Source organism: Tripterygium wilfordii, chromosome 3 (assembly GCF_013401445.1).
Source record: "Tripterygium wilfordii isolate XIE 37 chromosome 3, ASM1340144v1, whole genome shotgun sequence".
NCBI lineage: Eukaryota > Viridiplantae > Streptophyta > Magnoliopsida > Celastrales > Celastraceae > Tripterygium > Tripterygium wilfordii.
In genome coordinates this window covers 1092650-1112043 of record NC_052234.1, presented here as the reverse complement: position 1 = coordinate 1112043, position 19394 = coordinate 1092650, and the positions used below count along the sequence as shown (strand labels likewise).

General features: G+C 38.7%; 3 protein-coding genes across 4 annotated transcripts; 1 reads left to right on the top strand and 2 right to left on the bottom strand.

The window, feature by feature from the left end:
* Window positions 1-379: 379 nt before the first annotated feature.
* LOC119995317 (L-ascorbate oxidase-like) lies at window positions 380-2883 on the bottom strand. Its single transcript, XM_038841788.1, has 5 exons — window positions 2391-2883; window positions 2188-2280; window positions 1875-2087; window positions 1613-1789; window positions 380-1530 (listed from the first exon to the last, which is right to left on the bottom strand). Exons 1-5 carry the CDS (start codon window positions 2829-2831, stop codon window positions 574-576), a joined length of 1881 nt encoding a protein of 626 aa, XP_038697716.1. The 5' UTR covers window positions 2832-2883; the 3' UTR covers window positions 380-573.
* A 1695-nt stretch (window positions 2884-4578) lies between these two features.
* LOC119985341 (trafficking protein particle complex subunit 12-like) lies at window positions 4579-6908 on the top strand. 2 transcript variants are annotated; one of them, XM_038829625.1, is made up of 2 exons: window positions 4579-5735; window positions 6592-6908. In XM_038829625.1, exon 1 carries the CDS (start codon window positions 4646-4648, stop codon window positions 5732-5734), a length of 1089 nt encoding a protein of 362 aa, XP_038685553.1. In that variant the 5' UTR covers window positions 4579-4645; the 3' UTR covers window position 5735; window positions 6592-6908. The 2 variants fall into 2 exon arrangements, with proteins under 2 accessions (XP_038685553.1, XP_038685545.1); XM_038829617.1 differs by having other exon boundaries at window positions 6473-6605.
* A 5833-nt stretch (window positions 6909-12741) lies between these two features.
* Window positions 12742-17938, bottom strand: LOC119989681 (sulfate transporter 2.1). Its single transcript, XM_038835348.1, has 12 exons — window positions 16376-17938; window positions 16241-16289; window positions 15932-16139; window positions 15678-15852; window positions 15510-15575; window positions 15174-15404; window positions 14945-15071; window positions 14502-14788; window positions 14226-14419; window positions 13975-14066; window positions 13358-13434; window positions 12742-13157 (listed from the first exon to the last, which is right to left on the bottom strand). Exons 1-12 carry the CDS (start codon window positions 16697-16699, stop codon window positions 13014-13016), a joined length of 1974 nt encoding a protein of 657 aa, XP_038691276.1. The 5' UTR covers window positions 16700-17938; the 3' UTR covers window positions 12742-13013.
* Window positions 17939-19394: the final 1456 nt, after the last annotated feature.

Genomic DNA, 19394 nt, shown 5'->3' with positions numbered 1-19394 from the left:
TTTGACGTTATTTTCGTATTGGGTTTCGGCCCAAAACTTGACTTGCCCATTTGATTTATGGGTATTTCATGGGATGAAGTTCAGTGAGTTATGTTTTCAATGGGTTCCCCCGTCAAAATTTTTTTTAAAACATTCTCAGTAAATAAACTGTCCTTGAACTCAACAACAATGTTGTCGTTTTGCTGCGCTATGATTGTTGGGCTCGGAGTTTTGCCATTGATGAGGATAACCAAACTGGTATGCAGTATAACCGGTTGAAAGGGTTAGTCATAATCGTCAATTTCTTATAATCTCCAAAGTCAACGAATGGGTTAGTGATTGCATCCATTTTTTCTTACTACTAATGAAAATTCAGACTCAAATTGTATAAGCCCTAAAGTAAGATGATTTCATTCAACGAAGATGTCAATGATTCATGTATAAATATGCATGAATCATTAATACAACAAAAGAATTTCAGACAATTGTACAGAAATATTACATCAGAAAGTCCTGGTCAAACATTGAACAAATTGACTTTCAATAAACATACTTGGGACCTTGCTTCTGCTACTTCGAAATCAAGAAAATTGGCTATGGATTGTGTAATCCTTTGGTTTCACCACAACCCATGATTGAAGAAGGTAACTTTCCCAACCTCTCAATCCCCTCTTCGAACACAACTCCCATTCCCATGTAGAAATGCGACTCAATGTGGCAGTGGAATGCCCAAGCCCCTGGATTGTCGGCAATAATCCTCAATGCAGTCCAACCATAAGGATGCAAAGGCACTGTGTTCTTCTTTATCGGATTCACCAAATTGTACTTCTTGGGATCATTGTTGATGTCAAATTTTCCTTCCCCATAACCCAGGACCCAAAAATCGTGCCCGTGAAGATGCCATGGATGTGTCTCACTGTTGTTCTCAACCATAGTATTCGCATTCTGCAGTATAATATCCACTGTTGAATTGAACTTGAGCCTGTAAATGGAATCGCTTGAAGTGGCATTGGAGTTGTTGGGTCTTTCGTAGATGTCGTAGTTGACAAAGTCGTATCCATCTGGAGGTGGGGTTTGATTGAAAAGATGGGTTTTGTTCTGCTTCAAAGCAATCAAATAAGGTGTGTGAGGGAAATTATATGAGACATTATTGACCGACCAGCGTGTCCGGCCATCGATTTTGTTCTGGGTGTTGAGAAGCACAATCACTCTATCAGGTGTTTGTGGAAAGGCGTGAATGAAATTTTTGTGTGATTTGATGGCTAGACTTTGTGCAAAACGTGGATTAAGGTCTCCCCAAAAAGGTCCTGATGGTGGAGTTGTTGGAGGGGATCGTTTTGGATGGTTTGGGTAGTAATTGAGAATGGCCAAACCAGGTGGGGTTGTGGCATTTCTACCAACAACGTTTGTTGTTGCCCAGTAATTCCTTGATGGGTCTTGGTCTGTTTTTACTAGGACTGAGTATGTCTCTCCTGAGTATATGAACAGGTTCTGCACCACAAATGGCTCCACATAGTGTCCATCTGCCTCAACAACTGTCATGTTATGACTCTGCACAATATGATCACAGCATTAGTCATGTTCATTTGACAGAGATGAAATTCTAGCATTATCTGAAGATGATTCAACTCACCTCTATTTGGAAACTGAGAGCCGATAGAGCAGTCAAGCTACCAATCCTCAATCTATATGTTTTGCCAGGAATTACCGTCATGATGTAGGGAGAGCATTCAGGATTTGTGGCATTACAAACATTGGGTTCCATTGCAGAAGAACAATCGAACTTTCCTCGTCCTTGAATCAGAAGTGACTGTAAATTTTATCGAGAAAAAGAGCAATAGCAATCAAAAACTGCACTAGATTGTTATTCATACTAATCAGGATGATGTTGGTACCTGAGGCTCTTGAACCCAAACAAAAGGAATGGAGGACAATCCAGTAGCTTGTTCATAAGTGCTCTTATGGTACCAATCGTTGAGGATTATGCTTCGATCGTAATCGTACTCAAATGGTTCCGAAACTCCATCAGCAACCGATACACAGATCGATCCATACAGTCCTGCTTCTCTCTGCATACCATAGTGTGCATGGTACAAATATGTCCCAGGCTGCATCAAACATGTTTCAATAAAGTCATTACAAGAACAATCAACATAGGAGCTGATGCTTTGGCTTGAAACAGAGAAGTAGAAGAAGCGTAGAACTCACTCTATCTACAACAAACTGGTATTTGAAGGTTTCTCCAGGCAGAATTGGGCACTGAGTCACCCCCTCCGTTCCATCAAACCAAGGTGTTCCAATCTGTGACCAAAAAAGGCAAATCAGAGATACCCATATGTAACATCAGTCAAGAAAACAAAACCCAATTGTCTCAATGACCATATAAAGTGGAATTATGGAGTCTTGCTCACCTGTCTAATTCCATGCCAATGGATTGCAACATTCTCTGTAAGCAAACTGTTCTTGAGCTCAACAATGATGGTGTCGTTTTGCTGTGCCAAGATTGTTGGACCTGGACTTCTACCATTGATGGCAATAACCAGTTTCTTATAGCAATCAGGGGACTTGTACTCATACTTCACCTCCCATTTGTAATGTCGAATTCGAGCCTCTGTTGTTCTGAAATTTATCGAACACACTAACAAATTACACAGGGCCAAAAGTGCTAGTTTGTGCATACTTCTTTTGCTTTCTGGACCTCTCTCTCTCTGATTTATGAATTTAAAACTCCCTCTCGAAAAGAAAGAAACTCCAAGAGAGATCGGGTCCCCTTTTAATTTTTTTCCTTGATTGCTAAGTCTTGGCCAGCAATTGTAATCTACAATGCTTTGATCTTTTGGCTCTGTATACATGTATACCCAATTCTTGGTGGTCTCTTCAAAGTAAGTACTCGTGCAAGGACGGCGTAGATTTATTGCAATGAAAAATACCAAATGTATAGAGCTTACATATGATAAATCAATGGTGTTTTACAAAATGTTATTATAAAGTAAAAACTAAAGAACTTAACGGGAGAAAAAATGTATATTTTTTTATCACTTCCCATCTACATCTATACATATATAGTTGGTGATCGTTTAATTGGTGAATTCTTGGGTCAAACCTTATGTATAAAGTTTATATATGTGCATGTTGCTTGTCATCTTTCATGCGTGGCGTTTAAGGAATGATGAATTGGTATACAACGTGTTGGAGGAGTCGTATATATATGTTTTTTTTCCCTTCTCCTCATTCACTGCCCAGAAATGATGAATTGGTATATATATATATATATAATGGTTAAAAATGGGGCCAGGCAACCAAGAAATTAATTTTAAGACAAAGTTGATGATTTGAAAAATCAGCAATGTCAAATTGACGACTTGTCGTTTTCTTGTATAGATATTATATATATGTACAAGTAGGCACGTAGATTAATCAAGTCAATTGGAGGTTAATTACGTACGTGGGTTCACTAATAATGCCCTAAATTGCGCCTGTTCATAGGGACAACCTTAAGTACTAGGAAGATAAAATAATAAGATGTTAAAAATCATGTTTGGTTGCTGACTGAGAAAGCATGAGAAAATGCAAGATACACAGAGAGCAAAGGAAAGTTGAAGAATAACTTCAGATTTTCATTGATTGAAGATATAACTATGACCGGTGCTGGCGGTGCACCAAAAACTTTTGAAAATATTTAGAAAAATAATTAAATGTGTAATATTTAACATAACGAATCCAAAGATATACTTCTGTTTGAAATAAAAATCACATTCATCGCCATTGAAACATCAAATGTTTTGAATTTATATCCAACGGTCTAGAATTGTCATGTCCGATCATGATGAATTTATTTTTTATTTCGAATAAAAAATATATCCGACGGTATATGTCTTTTGAGTAATTGATTGATTGTTGACTACTCTAACTAGCAATTCATTCTCTTTCAAACTTGTTCAAAGTTTGTTTCTTTTTCTTCTTGTTAATCTTTTTGTTAGGTCATATAATAAGGTGATTAGTTTGTTTGTTGACCAAAATACGGTAAGGAAACTATTAATTACTTGTGCAAAACACATGACATATCAAAATTTTTTTTTAACTAAATGCAATTACTTGTGATATTTTTCAAGTCAAATTTCATGGGCTGGTTTTATTTTTATGGGTTGGCCCATGAGGGTTTGGGACTACACCAATGCTCAGCTCGTTGACTGATCATTCGTGTATTTTTGTCGTTGGTGCAGGGTTGGAATCCCACAAATGACATATTTGTTTATATTTGTGAGTGTATTGCATGTGTGTGAGGGTCTATCACTGTATTGTATTGTTGTATATGTCCGAGTTCTGTGTGCCATAAAAAATCTTTAAAACATTCATAATCTATAAAATAACCTGTGAGAATGCATACACTCGAGTCACTAGTTAGAGTGGTAAGAATTGCGTGTATCACTCTAATAATTAGGGTTCAAATCACCTGTTTCGAACAAAAAAAAAAAAAGTGTGAGAATGCTAGAGCGGCCCGTTTGACAAACATATGGACCAGGACCAGTCTATAGGTAAAGCCCATGAAGCCCATTAATTCACAACCAAAGCGAGACCTGATGCGAACATTACGAAGGCTTATAGTCTACGGCTCTAAAACGGCGGTCACCGGTCTCCACCCCGGCGCAAAGTAGCATCCTCCACCATGAGTCTGGAGTCAGCCGCCGTTCTGGATCCTCTCACCAACCAATTCACCTCCCTCAACGATCTGGCCCCTGAACTGGCCTCCCTCCAGGACCTCGCGAACCGGGGCTCATGGCGCTCCATCCTCGACAAGGTGGCTAGCGCTCGCTCCCTCTCCATTCTTACTAAGCCTCACGACCACCTCACCTACCTCTCCTACAATGTCCTTGCTCTTGCAAAACTACGACGTTTCCCCGATGCCTCCACCGAGCTCGACTCACTTGATGACCTCGATAGTCCAGAATACAGGTACGAGTCATACCCCCAAATCTATCCCAACCGATCCGGTTCCATGGTCCCTTTCGTGCTCCGATGGCTTCACGCTATGATCCCCTTCAAATTGGAGAATCGTCGGGAAGGTATGGATCGACTATACATTCTTCTTGATTTTGTGCGGACGAAAATAAAAGATAGAGAAGATAGTAATCAAGAAGCTTCGTTGAAGGTGTGGAGGAGAAGGGAGGTGTTTGTGATAAATTTTATTATAGGTCAACATTTGCATAGCAAGGAATTTGTTGTTTGTTTGGATTTGATTAGGGATTTGATTACTCGCGGTTGCTTAGATCCAATTCTGTTGTCAAAATTAGGGTACATACAGATGCAAATTGGGGATTTGGAGGGAGCAAAGGGTTCGTTCAATAAAATCGAGGCAATGTTGAATGAAGAGAAGAATAACGAATCATTGAGCGAAATTGAGTTGAAGAACCTTGTAAACAGAAACAAGGCTTTAATGTATTTGGTTGTGAAGGACTATGTGTCTGCAGTGAGAGAGTATGAAGAATGCATTGAGAGGGATCACACTGATGTGGTAGCAATCAATAACAAAGCACTTTGCTTGATGTATTCAAGGGACTTGCCAGATTCGATCAAGGGCTTGGAGAATGCTCTTGAGAGGGTGCCTACTGTGGCATTGAATGAGACTATAGTGGTGAATCTGTGTAGCATGTATGAATTGGCTTATGTTAATCACTCTGATATTAAGAGGACGTTGAGTAATTGGATCGCTAGGGTTGCTCCTGATGATTTTGATACTTCATGCACCAGAATATGAGGTAGTTTGCTTCATTATTTGATGGGTTTTTGTATCTCTGCTAATTTATTTGTATTCATTAGATGTACCTTCATTGTTGGACGCATTGAGTTGATGCTAGTGGAAGGAGTTTAGGCCTTTTATCTTTGATCATGTAAAATGCAACAATAGATGGTGTCTCCACTCTCCACTCTTCATTTGGGTTTGGTTCATTCATAGGCCTCGAATCTCGATTTATCTTATGTAAGGCTAATTTGGAATCCATTGACCATCAATTGTCTCTGCATTGACACTAGTCCAGATTCTGCTTAGTTTTCTTTCGTTCGGGGAATCTTGCATTTTGAGTCTCTGACTATATGAATCTTGCAGACTGAGTATCCTCAGGATGTATTTTTGCTGAAAGAGTAAAAATGGTAGTAGAATATGTAATGTGGGTCTGTTATTTGCTCGTGACTTTAAGATTTGAGAGGGAAAAAAGAGTCCACATGGTAAAAGTTTCAATCTTGTGATGCATTAAGAACATGGAGATGAGATTTTTAATTTGCAGCTTCGTAGTTTGAAATGAATTTGTGATTTCTGAGTAAGTTTTTGGTGGTATTCTCTGGCTGCAAAGCTACCTTATGAGGTAGTAGGTGGATAGTGCACAAACACTGATACAATTACGGAATAAATTAGGCTATATGGTCGTATTGTTGATTTTAAATGTGTTTCCTGAGTATAATCTTAATATTAATGGCTTTCTTGGGATGGCTAATGTAGGAGTAATTTACCTTACTACACTTGGTTGGGCAAAAAGCGAAAAGAGCATTCCCTAAATCTGATTAAGCCATGGCAGTTTCTCTGTGTAGCTCAACCCTGAATTTCTTGCGCTAATGTAGATCACCAATTTCAGAGAACCGGTTTGGCTTCTGAGTATCTTTATGCTTCCATTCTTGTCCTCACAATATATATTTCAAGTAAGTTCGGTTTGTCTCTCAATAAACTTTTGATTCTAATTACATTTCAGTTTGCTCTCTCTCTCGTCTTCTTCTTCTCAAATTCATCAAATTATAACAATTTTTTTTTTCTATTTTGAGGCTTCATGTGATTTTCGGCACGTTCATTTAGATTATTCAAATATTCTTCCCGAGCAAACAGTTATTTACGTCAGTTATACTAAGAATTCTGTAATAATGTGGCTATGAACTTTGAAGTAACACTTTCAATGAAACCTCTTTTTTATTTTTTTAAAAAATGGATATTGTGAATGAAGTGTAATGTGTTTATGTTTTTGTGTTTAAGGTTTTGTAATAGTATATATGTCTTAACTTGGTAGATCTTTGGAGATTACCGGACAAGTTCAATTGTTTAGAAAAAGTGTCATGGCGAAGCCACATAGTGCCATCAAAGAGATCGGAATTGATATCCCACAAGGCTCAGAGCATACAATACCTTAGTTGGAGCTTTCACATGCGAAAGCCCAATATTCTTTATTCGTTGTTGTTGCTTCACAAATAATCTCCAATATGCTATATATATATATGTATAGTAGTATGTGACCAATAAAGCAGTGCTTAAAGTATAATTACCTTTTGATAATTAATTATTTTTTATAAAAATAATAAAATCTAATAAATAGGTTTGGGTATCTTGCTCCCCTTGTTTGCTTTCAAAAAGCTTAAAAGTCTTAATGTTGGTGGTGTAGTTGTCACGTAATGCCCATGCTTCCTGCCTAGGATTGGAAGTTTCTTGCCACTACTGAATAATTAAACAAAATTAATTAGTCACTTTTTTTTTTTGGAAGTTCTCAAGTAACACTTTTTTAACCGAGATAAACTGAGAATGACATCATATAATAGGATTGGCAAAAAATGATTCCAAATTTGTTCTTCATCGGACAATAGCACGTGTTAACAATAGATTTGTTTGTAGAGATATGGAGGGTTAATTTTTTTACATGTCTGAAATACAAACCCAGCTCAAAAAAATGAAACCAGAAACCTATAAATGTTGGATCGCAACCCTTACAGCTGATTTTGGACTTTGACGGCCCATGAAGGCCCGAAAATGAAAAACAATTCCAGTTAACCAATGCTAAGCTCCTATTTGAGCTGCATTCCAATTCTTTGGCGACTCTTTCGTTATGTATTTACATAAACTAGGTACAACCTGCGTTATGCGCGTGTAGTTATTGAGATGGATGCACACGATATCTTATGATACAAACTCGCGTTATGCGCATTTAGTTATTGAGATGGATGCACATGATTTCATATTGATCATGTGAGGCTTATGATTTCACAAAGATCATTTCCATCCATCTCAACATCTGGGATATTTGAGACAAGAAACACTTATATAACAGAACCGCTTGACGTTGCATATTATTAAAGCTCGATTCTCGTCATTATGCTCGATAAAAAGAATAAGGGAAGTTCCAATAGAAAATATTGAAAGGGGAAAATACACTGCGAAGACGAACTGATGAATTATAATGAGGAGAACAAGGAGAGTAACAAGCCCAACATCAAGAATCATATCAAAGCCCAAGAAGCCCAAGCCCAAGCAGATACAACTCTGTAGAGACACATGTCTTTGGATTCCTTTAGTTTACACTCCAACGGATATGTTTGTGTCAGGAATCTCTGTCACCTCTGTCCTACTTATGTCTCTCCTTTAGTTTACACATGTCCTACCCATGTCTCTGTCTTAGCTAGTCTATGCATATAGCCGTTGCAACATCATGTATATATCAACTGTATCTTCTCTCCTTTGATCAAGGGAAAATCATATGCTCAAAGCTCTTTATGGTATCGGAGCCGTAGCACTCTAACGAGTCAAAAAAAAAAAAAAAAAAAAAAAATTTTTTTGTTTCTTCTCCAAACCCAGCCATGGCTGCTCCTCCTTCCCAGTCTACTGCTATCGTGATTCCGATCTCTGGCAAGTCCTCTACAGTCACTGTCCAGGCCATCTCTGCTATACCTCTCAAACTTACATCAACAAATTTCATCTCCTGGAGGTTACAGATTCTCTCCTTGCTTCGTGCATACAACTTGGTTGGCTACGTTGATGGCACACTTCCCTGTCCAGCAGAACCTTCTTCTACCAATACTGATGATCCTCTTGCTACCTCTTACCATTTATGGAAGAGTCAAGATCAATTTATATTGTTGGCCATCGTGGCTTCTATTGATGGCGCAGTTCTACCGCTTATTGGCGATGTTAAATCCAGTGCTACTGCCTGGACCAAGGTTCATTCTCTGTATGCGAATTCTTCCAGATCCAGAGTGCTCCAGCTCAAGTCTCAACTCACTCACTGTCGAAAAGGAGGCAAAACAATGTCCGAGTATATGCAAAGTGTGAAACATTTGTCTGATGAACTTGCTTTAATAGATCATCCAGTTTCAAATGATGATCTCACTCTTTATATCCTTGAAGGTCTCAGTGAAGAATATATGGGCATAGTTGGATCCATTCGAACTCGCGAGACTCCCTTCACGTTTGAGGAACTTCAAGATGTCTTGGTTGCTCATGAACTTTTTGTGTCCAGACTAACTTCTGCCCAAACAACCCAAAGGTTATGAAGATTCCAATCATCCAGACTATCTATGCCGTCTTCACAAAAGCATCTATGGTTTAAAACAAGCGCCTCGTGCATGGTTCCTAGCTCTCAGCTCTTGCCTTCTCAGGCTTGGTTTTATAAACTCTCATGCTGACCCATCTCTTTTCATACTCAATACAACTCATCATATTATGTATGTTTTAATTTATGTAGATGACTTGATCCTAACTAGCTCCAATTCTCAAATTCTTCACAGAGTTACTCAAGATCTGGCACACCACTTCTCTCTCAAAGAATTGGGTACCTTGTCTTATTTTCTTGGTGTTGAAGTCCTCCCACTACCTGATGGATTATTCCTCTCGCAACAAAAGTATATCAGAGACCTTCTTGATCGAACGGATATGTCTGGTGCCAAGCCGGTTCATACACCTCTCCCGGCCCATTTTTCTACCAGTATCGCTGATGGCTCTCCCTTACCTAACCCAACACAATATCGGCAGGTGATTGGCAGTCTGCAGTACCTAAGCATTACTCGTCCCGATGTCAGTTTCGCAGTCAATCGTCTTGCTCAATTCATGAACAAACCCACGGATATTCACTGGTCCCTTGTCAAACGCATTCTTCGTTACCTCAAAGGCTCTCTGCATCATGGCATCACTATTCACAAATCAACCAAGCTTCCACTACTCGCGTTCTCTGACTCCGATTGGGCTGGTCATCCTGATGATAGTTCATCCACTTCGGCGTACATCATTTTTCTGGGCAACACGCCTATCTCCTGGCGCTCCCACAAACAACGTGCAATTGCTCGATCATCTACCGAAGCTGAATATCGTGCCTTGGCATCCACGGCCTCTGAAGTTATCTGGCTCAAACACCTTCTTCATGACCTTCATTGTCCTATACCATCAACTCCTATTCTATATTGTGACAATCAAGGTGCCACCCGCTTAAGCATCAATCCAGTTCTTCACTCACGTATGAAACATATCAAAGTGGACCTGCACTTTGTACGGTCTCTGGTAAATCAAGGGGCCATTCAAGTTCACAAAATTTCCACTTACGATCAACTTGCTGATCTTCTAACCAAGTCTCTCCTCCGCACTCGCTTTACTCAGCTCAGATCCAAGATTGGTGTCTCAGAGGGTCCACCAATCTTGCGGGATGGTAATGAGGAGAACAAGGAGAGTAACAAGCCCAACATCAAGAATCATATCAAAGCCCAAGAAGCCCAAGCCCAAGCAGATACAACTCTGTAGAGACACATGTCTTTGGATTCCTTTAGTTTACACTCCAACGGATATGTTTGTGTCAGGAATCTCTGTCACCTCTGTCCTACTTATGTCTCTCCTTTAGTTTACACATGTCCTACCCATGTCTCTGTCTTAGCTAGTCTATGCATATAGCCGTTGCAACATCATGTATATATCAACTGTATCTTCTCTCCTTTGATCAAGGGAAAATCATATGCTCAAAGCTCTTTAAATTATTCCACACGGGAGGGACATGGGGACGTAAAAAAGGGGATCCTATCAACTTGTTCCGACCTAGGATAATAAACTGATGAGCTTAGTCTTACTTCACCGTCGAGAAACGAAAGAAGACTTCCATCTACAAGTTTAACTCATATGCAGCTCGCTTCTTTTTGGGTGTAAAGCATTGTCAAACCAAAATACCCAACAAGCATTACCTTTCCCATAAAAGGGAGGTGATCCAGCCGCACCTTCCATTACGGTTACCTTGTTATACTTTGAAAAGTAAGTCTGCTTTTAGTGAGGATACAGATATAGCTAGGAAGGAGGAATGAATTGGGGGCCACCTGACCTGATATGTCTATTGCTTTCTATTAGTTAATGTTACAAAAGACAAACAAGTCTACAGGATGTCAGAATCCTTGTTCAGTAATAATGATGTATATGTGATTGCCTAATTTGGCCGCCTCCTGCCTCCAATCCATTTTGACCAAGCACAGAAGGCACCAGGGGTTTCAGATACAATGAATGTAGACATGTGCCTTTTGAGGAGAGGAAAAGTGAATGATTTAGGGATGACGAGGAGGAAAGGCAAAAGGGAAAGTCAATGGTAGTCACAAAAAGGGGGCATTATTACCACTAATGCAAAAGGTTTGTATAGAAAAAAAGCATGAGAGGAATCTAGCACGTAGCAAGGCAAGTGCTTCAACCATTATAAGCCCACCCCCACTTGTAAAATACTCCCAATTTCAGATACAATGAACCTAGACACTTCATTTACAAGGTAAAGTAACATAGCTTTTGGTGAGGTTTCCTATCCATAACCACTTAGGTGATAGTCGAGTTACTAAATTTCTCTAATGTCAAACTTGTATGGACTGAGGATATCATGAGTTATTGAGTTCAATTTCAACTGAGAGTAATATCTTTGTGACCATATATTGGGTTTTGACACAACTTATCCTGTCATTAGATGAGAAACTTCAATGCATGTGGGATTGACGGCTCGAGCTTAGGCACATAGATATCCGAATATAAAAAAATCTCAGTTATTTTTAAAAAAATGTTTTCCTATCCATGTTTACCTACCGATGCTATTGAGTTGCACACTTGCACATATGACGTAGTTAATATATACACAAATGGACTCTTAACCAATCACTTGACAATAACCTGATTGGTTATCGTTTTGGACGTAGTATTTAAGGTGTCTGAGGTTGAGAGTTCAAACCACTCAGTTGTCCAAATGACATGTTGTGAGGTTTGATTAGAAATTTGGTATCAGGCTGAATCGCGTGTAGAGTCGAAGTTTGTTACGGTGTAGCGTTGTTCTCAGGTAACCGTTTAGATGGGTGTTTAGGCGTCTAAACGATTGGGTGCACATATGACGTAGTTAATATATAGACAAATGGACTCTTAACCAATCACTTGGTAATAACCTAGTTGGTTATCTTTTCAGATGTAATATTTAAGGTGTCCGAGGTCGGGACTTCGAACCACTCAGCTGTCCAAAGGACATGTTGTGAGGTTTGATCAGAAATTTGATATCAGGTCGGATCGCATGTAGAGTCAAAGTCTGTTACGGTGTAGCGTTGTTCTTAGGTAACCGTTTGGACGGGTGTTTAGGCGTTTAGACGATTGGGTGCGTGAAGTGGCAGAGGAGGCTTACTAGAGATCTTTTCTCTAAGAGGTTGTCCAATAAGGGCAATCTAGACAAATGGACGGCCTTGGTTTTGTCAACGCCTTGGTTTTTCCTCCGGTCTTAAAGGTTTTTCACGTATATTCTTATGTTGATTGTTGCTTTTCTCAATTTTCAATACTATTGTGTTGATATTATCTGTCAAGGAGTATCCGAGACAAATTTCAGACAAATTTCACAACACATGTTGGGTTAGGTGATTTCCTCGGTTTTGAAAAAACTCATAACCCTAAGGGTTTAATAGTTACTGTTTGTGCTTAGGTAATCAAACAGTAGAGCTCATGAGAGAGTGTTAGAATCAAATCGACAAAGAATATCAATGACACAACAACATGTCTGTGATACTTTTATAGCTTTTGCAGCACTTACTTGCCATCAACACAAGACCCCACAGCTTACTTTATATCACCATATTACACAACATGTCAACTGCATTTTTCTCTTGAACCTCCTCTTGTTTAGGGTTCTGAAATTATTAAAATCATCGTCTCCCTTTTATTATACAAATACATGCAAGGGAACGGATCACACACACAAGCTTACATATAACACAAGAAAATCCAAGAGATGTGTTGACACTTCAACACTTTAGATGGCAGCCCTTCGACCGCCAATACATGCATCCAGTGCTTCTGCAACTGTCAAGAAAATCCTTCCACCTCCAACTTTGCCAACAAAGTTTGCCAGCCTTAGCTTGTGAATCACTTGCCATCTTGGGTTTGTGAATGCTATCTGTGAGGGGGGGAGGAAAATTGAAAAGTGTTCAAACACTCTATAAAACACAAAATCAAACATAAGGTAGATGAATGGAGAAAACAAATATATGTGATGGATTCTCGGTGATGTTCTCATAGACTCGTGTAACCGACCCTAAACTTTTGAGATAAAGACTCGGATGATGATGACGAAGGTAGATGGGTTAATTAATTTACCTCCATTCCATTTGAGACAAGATTCTTGTGCAATTCCTCTAGAGATGCAATCCCTGATGTATCAATGTTCACCAAATCTACAGCGTAGAAAAAAAAAAAGTTGGTCAAAAAAAATCTCTAACATGACTTGTAGCAATAGATAGTACTTGTTGCATTTGCTGACATAAAGTGTAAATATACAAGCAGACTCCATCAAGTCTGCTTCACAGGGGTGTCCACCCACATTTGAAACATAGCCGCCCGGTCCAAATGTCTGATTGCATATTACTCGACATAAAACATAGCCGAACTAATGCAGCTTTTGGTCACTTAAAGAATTGTCAATTTCCAACTCAGTCATCAAATGTTCAAACGTTCCAACTGGGGAACCCAAAATTGAAAATTGTTCCAATATGCACACACAGGGGCGTATTTCACTCTGTTCGGGCATATTCCTTATATTGAATTTTTTTTAAGCTACATCAACGAGTTTACTGCCCAGTGATAAATTTGAACATGGTCAACTCTTACGGTGACCAAAAGTTACATTACCCCAAACATAGCCACCCGGTCAGCGCATTTGAAAGAACATATACATAAAAACTTTGCATCTTTATTTACTCTTTATTCCAACTTACTGGACAAGTCGAGAATCACTAGGTCAACTTTCTTGGCAGTGCTAGTGCTTCCTTTTGCGTCCTTTCTTTCTTCAGATACCCTTCGCAGAATCCTTGAATGAAAAAGTGAACATTAAAAGATGTTATTCTTTAATAGTTAACAAACAAGCCAACTCTTGGCATTTTAATGATGTTATTCTTCAATATTTAAACAAGGCAACTCATGGCCTTTTGCTTCATGGGGGGTGGGTTTAGTTTGTCTAATTAATTACCTCTCTGTGACAAAATTTGCATTTGCAAAACAAAGCAAGGCAGACTTTACACGGACTGCTAGCACCCCAAGAGTTTCAGCAGCCATTGGATATTGGTCAACATCGAATAAAATCTCAGTCCCCGGGAGTCTTCCTAGAACTTCTGTGCCTGGTTGTAGAGAATTTAGAATGATCTTCAGAAATGATATCGTTATCTGCAACTCGCACATCATTTTATTTTAAGATTTGATTGAAATATTATAGAAGAAAATGAAAGCCAAAATAAATAAGTATTACCGCAATAAGTAAACCGATCTCCACTGATACAAACAACACCCCAACAAATGCACCGAGGCAGGCAAGGAAGTCTAACTTATCAACCTTCCAAATTCGATAAGCTTCATGGACATCAATTAGCCCTGGTAGAGCCGAAAGAATAATTGAAGCAAGGATCGCAGTTGGAGTAAAGAACAAGAGCTTTGTGAATAACTCCAATGATATGAGAACTGTAATAGCCATCACTATATTTGACACAGCAGTCTCACAACCAGCACTGAAATTAACAGCAGTGCGCGAGAATGAACCTGCAGCACGTATGTTTTTCAGTCCAAAAGTCACAAGGCTCTAGCAATGATTGTTTTGCAGGTCTGGGAAGGACAGACGTATTACAGTTTTGTTTTCCAACTTTCGAAAAGATGATAGCGAAATTAAAATAACAAGACAAACAAGTAAAAAATTACCAGTTGCAGCATAGCATGAAGTCAAAGATCCAATGATGTTCGTGAAGCCCATGGCAAGCATCTCTTTGTTTCCATCAAGATGGTATCCCTTTACAGATGCAAAAGATCGACCAACTGCAATCGCTTCCTGAAGTTGACATAAAATGCAGCACAAATTATTAAAGTAAGTTATCTTATTTCAGTTAGTACTTCAGAAAAAGGGACTTGAAATTAATAATCACAAACAGACCGTGAGAGCGACAACAGCTATGACAAGTCCAATTTTAGCAATTTCTCCAATATATGGGCCATTGAAATGTAACTCATGCACTGAGCTTGGATTTAAGCCTCCTTTGATGCGTTTTACAATCTTCACTCCATGTTTATCGGCTCTTGTGAGGAAGACAATAAGCGTAGATAATATGACAGATATCAGAGGAGCAATGGCTGGCAACCAGAACAGCTTTCTGTTTCTTTTCCCCTGATTCACATACAGCAGTCAATGTAATCAAATTGTAATCGCTAAACAATTCTGTTTATGAAATCAAAGTACCAAGTCAGTTGGCACTCTTATGGTAGTACTTACAACAAATCTAGTTGTTAGGATGAAACTCAGGAATGCACAGCCCAGAATGAAATTATGAGGACTCCACTGCAAAGCATGAATGTACAATCTAGATTGTCAATCTCTGAAAGAGAGAGATGAAGGAACTATGTTTAAATGGGATATTTCGATTAAAGAAACAAACATTACAGAATGATCTACTGATCGCAGAACAGCTTTCAGGACAGAGACAACATCAGTCTTATTAGTGAAATGAGTAACCCCAAGAAGTCCTTTTAGTTGCTGAAGGCCTATGATGATCGCAGCACCGGCGATGAACCCAACAAGTGCAGCATGTGATAGAAAATCCACAAGGAAACCCAACCTAAAGAAATTGAATAAGAACATACAAAGTGAGATATGCATAAAAAAACCACAACAAATAAAGAAGGAATTAGACAGACCTGAATAGTCCAAAAGCAGCTTGAAAGATGCCTGCAAAGAAGGTTGCGGTGAGAACAAGCTTTCTATATGCTGTTGGATTGGTCTCAGGATCTTCTAGTCTCTGAATCATTGAAGACACAAGCAGTGAAACCACAGCTACAGGTCCAACTGCTATCTCTCTTGAAGTTCCCATGACAGCATAAATGAGAGGTGGAACGACACTTGTGTCTGGTTTCAAATTTCCAACCATTCACAAAATTGTTTAATTAATCCCCATGTTTCAGTGGAACACATATGACTTTGTGTATCAACTTAATTAGGTTACTTACAGAGGCCATATTGAGGATCAAGCTTAGCCAAAGTTGCATATCCAATACTCTGCATAAAACACACATTACTAAGACTAATTGATCAATGAAATGCTAATAATCAGCTATGGAAGTTACAATTGCAACTGTGTGTACCTGCGGGATGCAGAGGCTTGCAAGTGTAAGGCCCGCCATTAGATCATTCTTGAACTTGGTCACCTTGTAGTTTCGACCCCAAGAAAGAATTGGAAATATTGCCTGCAAGAACAGAACAACACGTTTCGATCCAGGCTGCCTCTTGAGAATTTCTGATGTGTTTCCAGGAGGCTTAATGGTTTTCTTTACAGAGTCCAGCACCTCACGCCAAAAGCTTGGTGGCTCAGGAGCATTTAGCACCCACTGAGTCCTTTCGACGTGCCCATTTTTCTCAAGGTCAAGTGTTTGTTGGGCCTCGGAGGTCTCAACGGCAAAAGAATCCATTGTTGATTGAAGTGTTTGGGAGAACTTGGAGAGATGTCTCTCTCTTCTACTCTCACAGTTTTTGAAGAATTGAGCACCAAATATTGAGGCTAGTTTGATGCTAAAGTGCTTAGACTACAAATGCATTCTTATATACTCGTAAAAAGGGAATTCAATGGTTGAGGAATTTCGATTAAACAAATATTAAAGACCTAGATTTGCTGAAAGATCAAAGTGATGGTGCCAGGTGCATATATATTTTTAACCACTTACGTATCAGGTACCTGCATGTGTTCTTTACACTAAAACTACTTTCCACTGTATATTTTTCTAGTTCTGCTAGGACACTCTTTAGTTTATGATGGAAATTCTTAAACAAGTGCAACGGTTTATAAACCCATAACATACATAAGAGGATATCATGATTCTGTTTATTATGTACAGGTAATTCTGGTAATTCCAGTGGCTAAACAATATCAAACAAAGGCAACTGCTGGAAAGTACTCAATATCTACCTTGCAGTTAAAATTATACATCCTACCGTATAAACCACAACCCTATGATCCCTCAACTTATCACATCCAAAAATATGCTTCATCAGACCCACAATTTGCAGATGCCTAAGATGAGTGTTGAAAATGACAAACGTCGCTACCACAGTAATTCCCAATAGAAAACTGGCAGCAACTGCAAATAGGATCAATCCAGAATTCCGCAGAAAGTCACTTTCAAAGTTGCATACACATATGCGGCACCCCTTATAGTGGTGTACGCTTACAGTTACTGATACCAACAAGATCGAAAATGAAAGTCTGAAACTATAATCTATCCATTATGGTTTTGTTAGATGTCTTCTCTCCCTCAAGCTGGGACCAGTTACAAGGTGAGGAAGTTGGTAATAATAATCAAAACTGTGATTTAATAACATTGTTAGTGGAAAAGCAGGTAGTGGTAAAGTGTCGTAAATTTTGTTTGCAAAAACTTGTTCATGGGTTACAGAGGGCAATTATTTTATATTTTTTGAGATCCAGAGTTTCAGAGGGTTTTCTTCCTGACAGAACACAAGCTTAAGCAAAACAATGTTGGCACTTATCACTTGTACTGATTTTGTTAGAAAGTGAAATCTCTTGATGCATGAAGAGTAAGGGCCAATTTTGAAGATTAAGAACTAAGAAGCTTCCATGAGCTGTTCCAATTTGACTACACCTCCTTTACCTAGTAATCTGTTCTTTTTGAAGAAAATCTGAAACAAGTGCTATTAACAAGGGATAATTATACTAGAAGCCTTTGAATTTTACCCCATATTAAAAAGGGTCTTGCTAATGAGTGCTCTAAGGGCAATGATTAAGGATGCACCATAGGATATCATGTGTGACAAACAGTCTCTCGCCTAATTTTTTTAAACTTAAAATACAGTTTTTTCAGATTCCAAAGCATCTTTATGTCATATCCGATAAATCCCCAAGGGCACTGGATAGCATTTCCTTATTAAAAATAAGATTTTTCCACTGTCTTTTCAGAGTCTCTGGTTGTTGTAAACCAACTTGCATTTTTTTCCTAACATGAGATGTTGAATGAACAATTATGTTAACCATTTAATGGATTTCTCTTCAGCACAGACAAAAGAATAATTCCCAGATAATATGCATTTGACTCTGAAATTGACTATATAGTAGCAACTAGCAAGCATTACATATATGATATATAGAGGGACAAAACAGAGAGGGGCACACATGCGGAACTCACAGACAATCATAATTATGCAACAAAGGAGGCCATTGACAAGCATCAACTTGACAATTATGGCATCAATTGTGACCACAACAAAGTAAGTCAAAAAGGAAAACATATCTTCAATGGCTGGAATTGGAATTGGAATTGGACTTGGAAGGAGGAGAGGAGGAGAGAGTTGAAGAAGTATTCTGTTGATCTGACTTGTCTTGTCGCTTCTTCCATCTCTCAATTTCCTTCATCAACAATCCCTTGCTTTCATCATTGCCATCACTTTTCTTCATCCGCACATACTTTACCTTCTTAATTTGGAACCCTATATCGAAACACATTCCCTTTCTGTCTCTCTTTCCCAGGAAAAATTTCAGCTCAAATGCTGCAACAGAATGCTGTCTCCTTCCTCAGCTTTTATTTAATTATTTTAGCTCATTTTTAATTTGAAATTTTTATTTCTTCTCCAGGAAATGACGGTGAATACAACGAAATCATCGTATCATTCGGCTTCCTTCCAAAATCATACAAAAAGGAGCAACCAATCGGTGCCCTAATTCCCAAAATATGCGTTTTTTCTCGGATTTTCCAAAAACATTTCCATAATTCTTGTCATCATAATAATATTTAATAAAACGAGAAAAATAATTCGTTTTCAAATTTGTTGTCGACATCTGATCTGAAGCAAGGCAGGCCCAAAACAACGAGCTGAATTCAGGTTATGGACTGACAGAGTTTTCCATCAGATTTTGGGCCTCAGCCCGTTTAAATTTGGGCTTTATCATCTGACCACCATATATCTGCCCAAAATATTTGTACTGATCTTGAACATAAGATTCTTGAGCCTCAAGACAAGCTGAACACTCCACTTTATTTTTAAACAAGATAATTTTAACCGAGAACGAAACTATTTATTTATTTTAATCAGATATAGATATAAACTCGGACCGCCAGATTTTCATGCACAGAGATTTATTTCACACATGACAACATA

Excerpts from the sequence above, each read along its gene's own strand:
- LOC119995317 (XM_038841788.1), bottom strand. The coding sequence starts at position 2,831 with ATGTATACAGAGCCAAAAGATCAAAGCATTGTAGATTACAATTGCTGG. Across the intron at positions 1,790-1,874 it reads TTTGGGTTCAAGAGCCTCAG|TCACTTCTGATTCAAGGACG; the intron begins GTACCAACATCA and ends TAAAATTTACAG. Across the intron at positions 1,531-1,612 it reads CTCTCAGTTTCCAAATAGAG|AGTCATAACATGACAGTTGT; the intron begins GTGAGTTGAATC and ends CATATTGTGCAG.
- LOC119985341 (XM_038829625.1), top strand. The coding sequence starts at position 4,646 with ATGAGTCTGGAGTCAGCCGCCGTTCTGGATCCTCTCACCAACCAATTC.
- LOC119989681 (XM_038835348.1), bottom strand. The coding sequence starts at position 16,699 with ATGGATTCTTTTGCCGTTGAGACCTCCGAGGCCCAACAAACACTTGAC. Across the intron at positions 16,140-16,240 it reads TGATCCTCAATATGGCCTCT|ACACAAGTGTCGTTCCACCT; the intron begins GTAAGTAACCTA and ends ATTTGAAACCAG. Across the intron at positions 14,067-14,225 it reads GCAAATTTTGTCACAGAGAG|GATTCTGCGAAGGGTATCTG; the intron begins GTAATTAATTAG and ends TTTTCATTCAAG.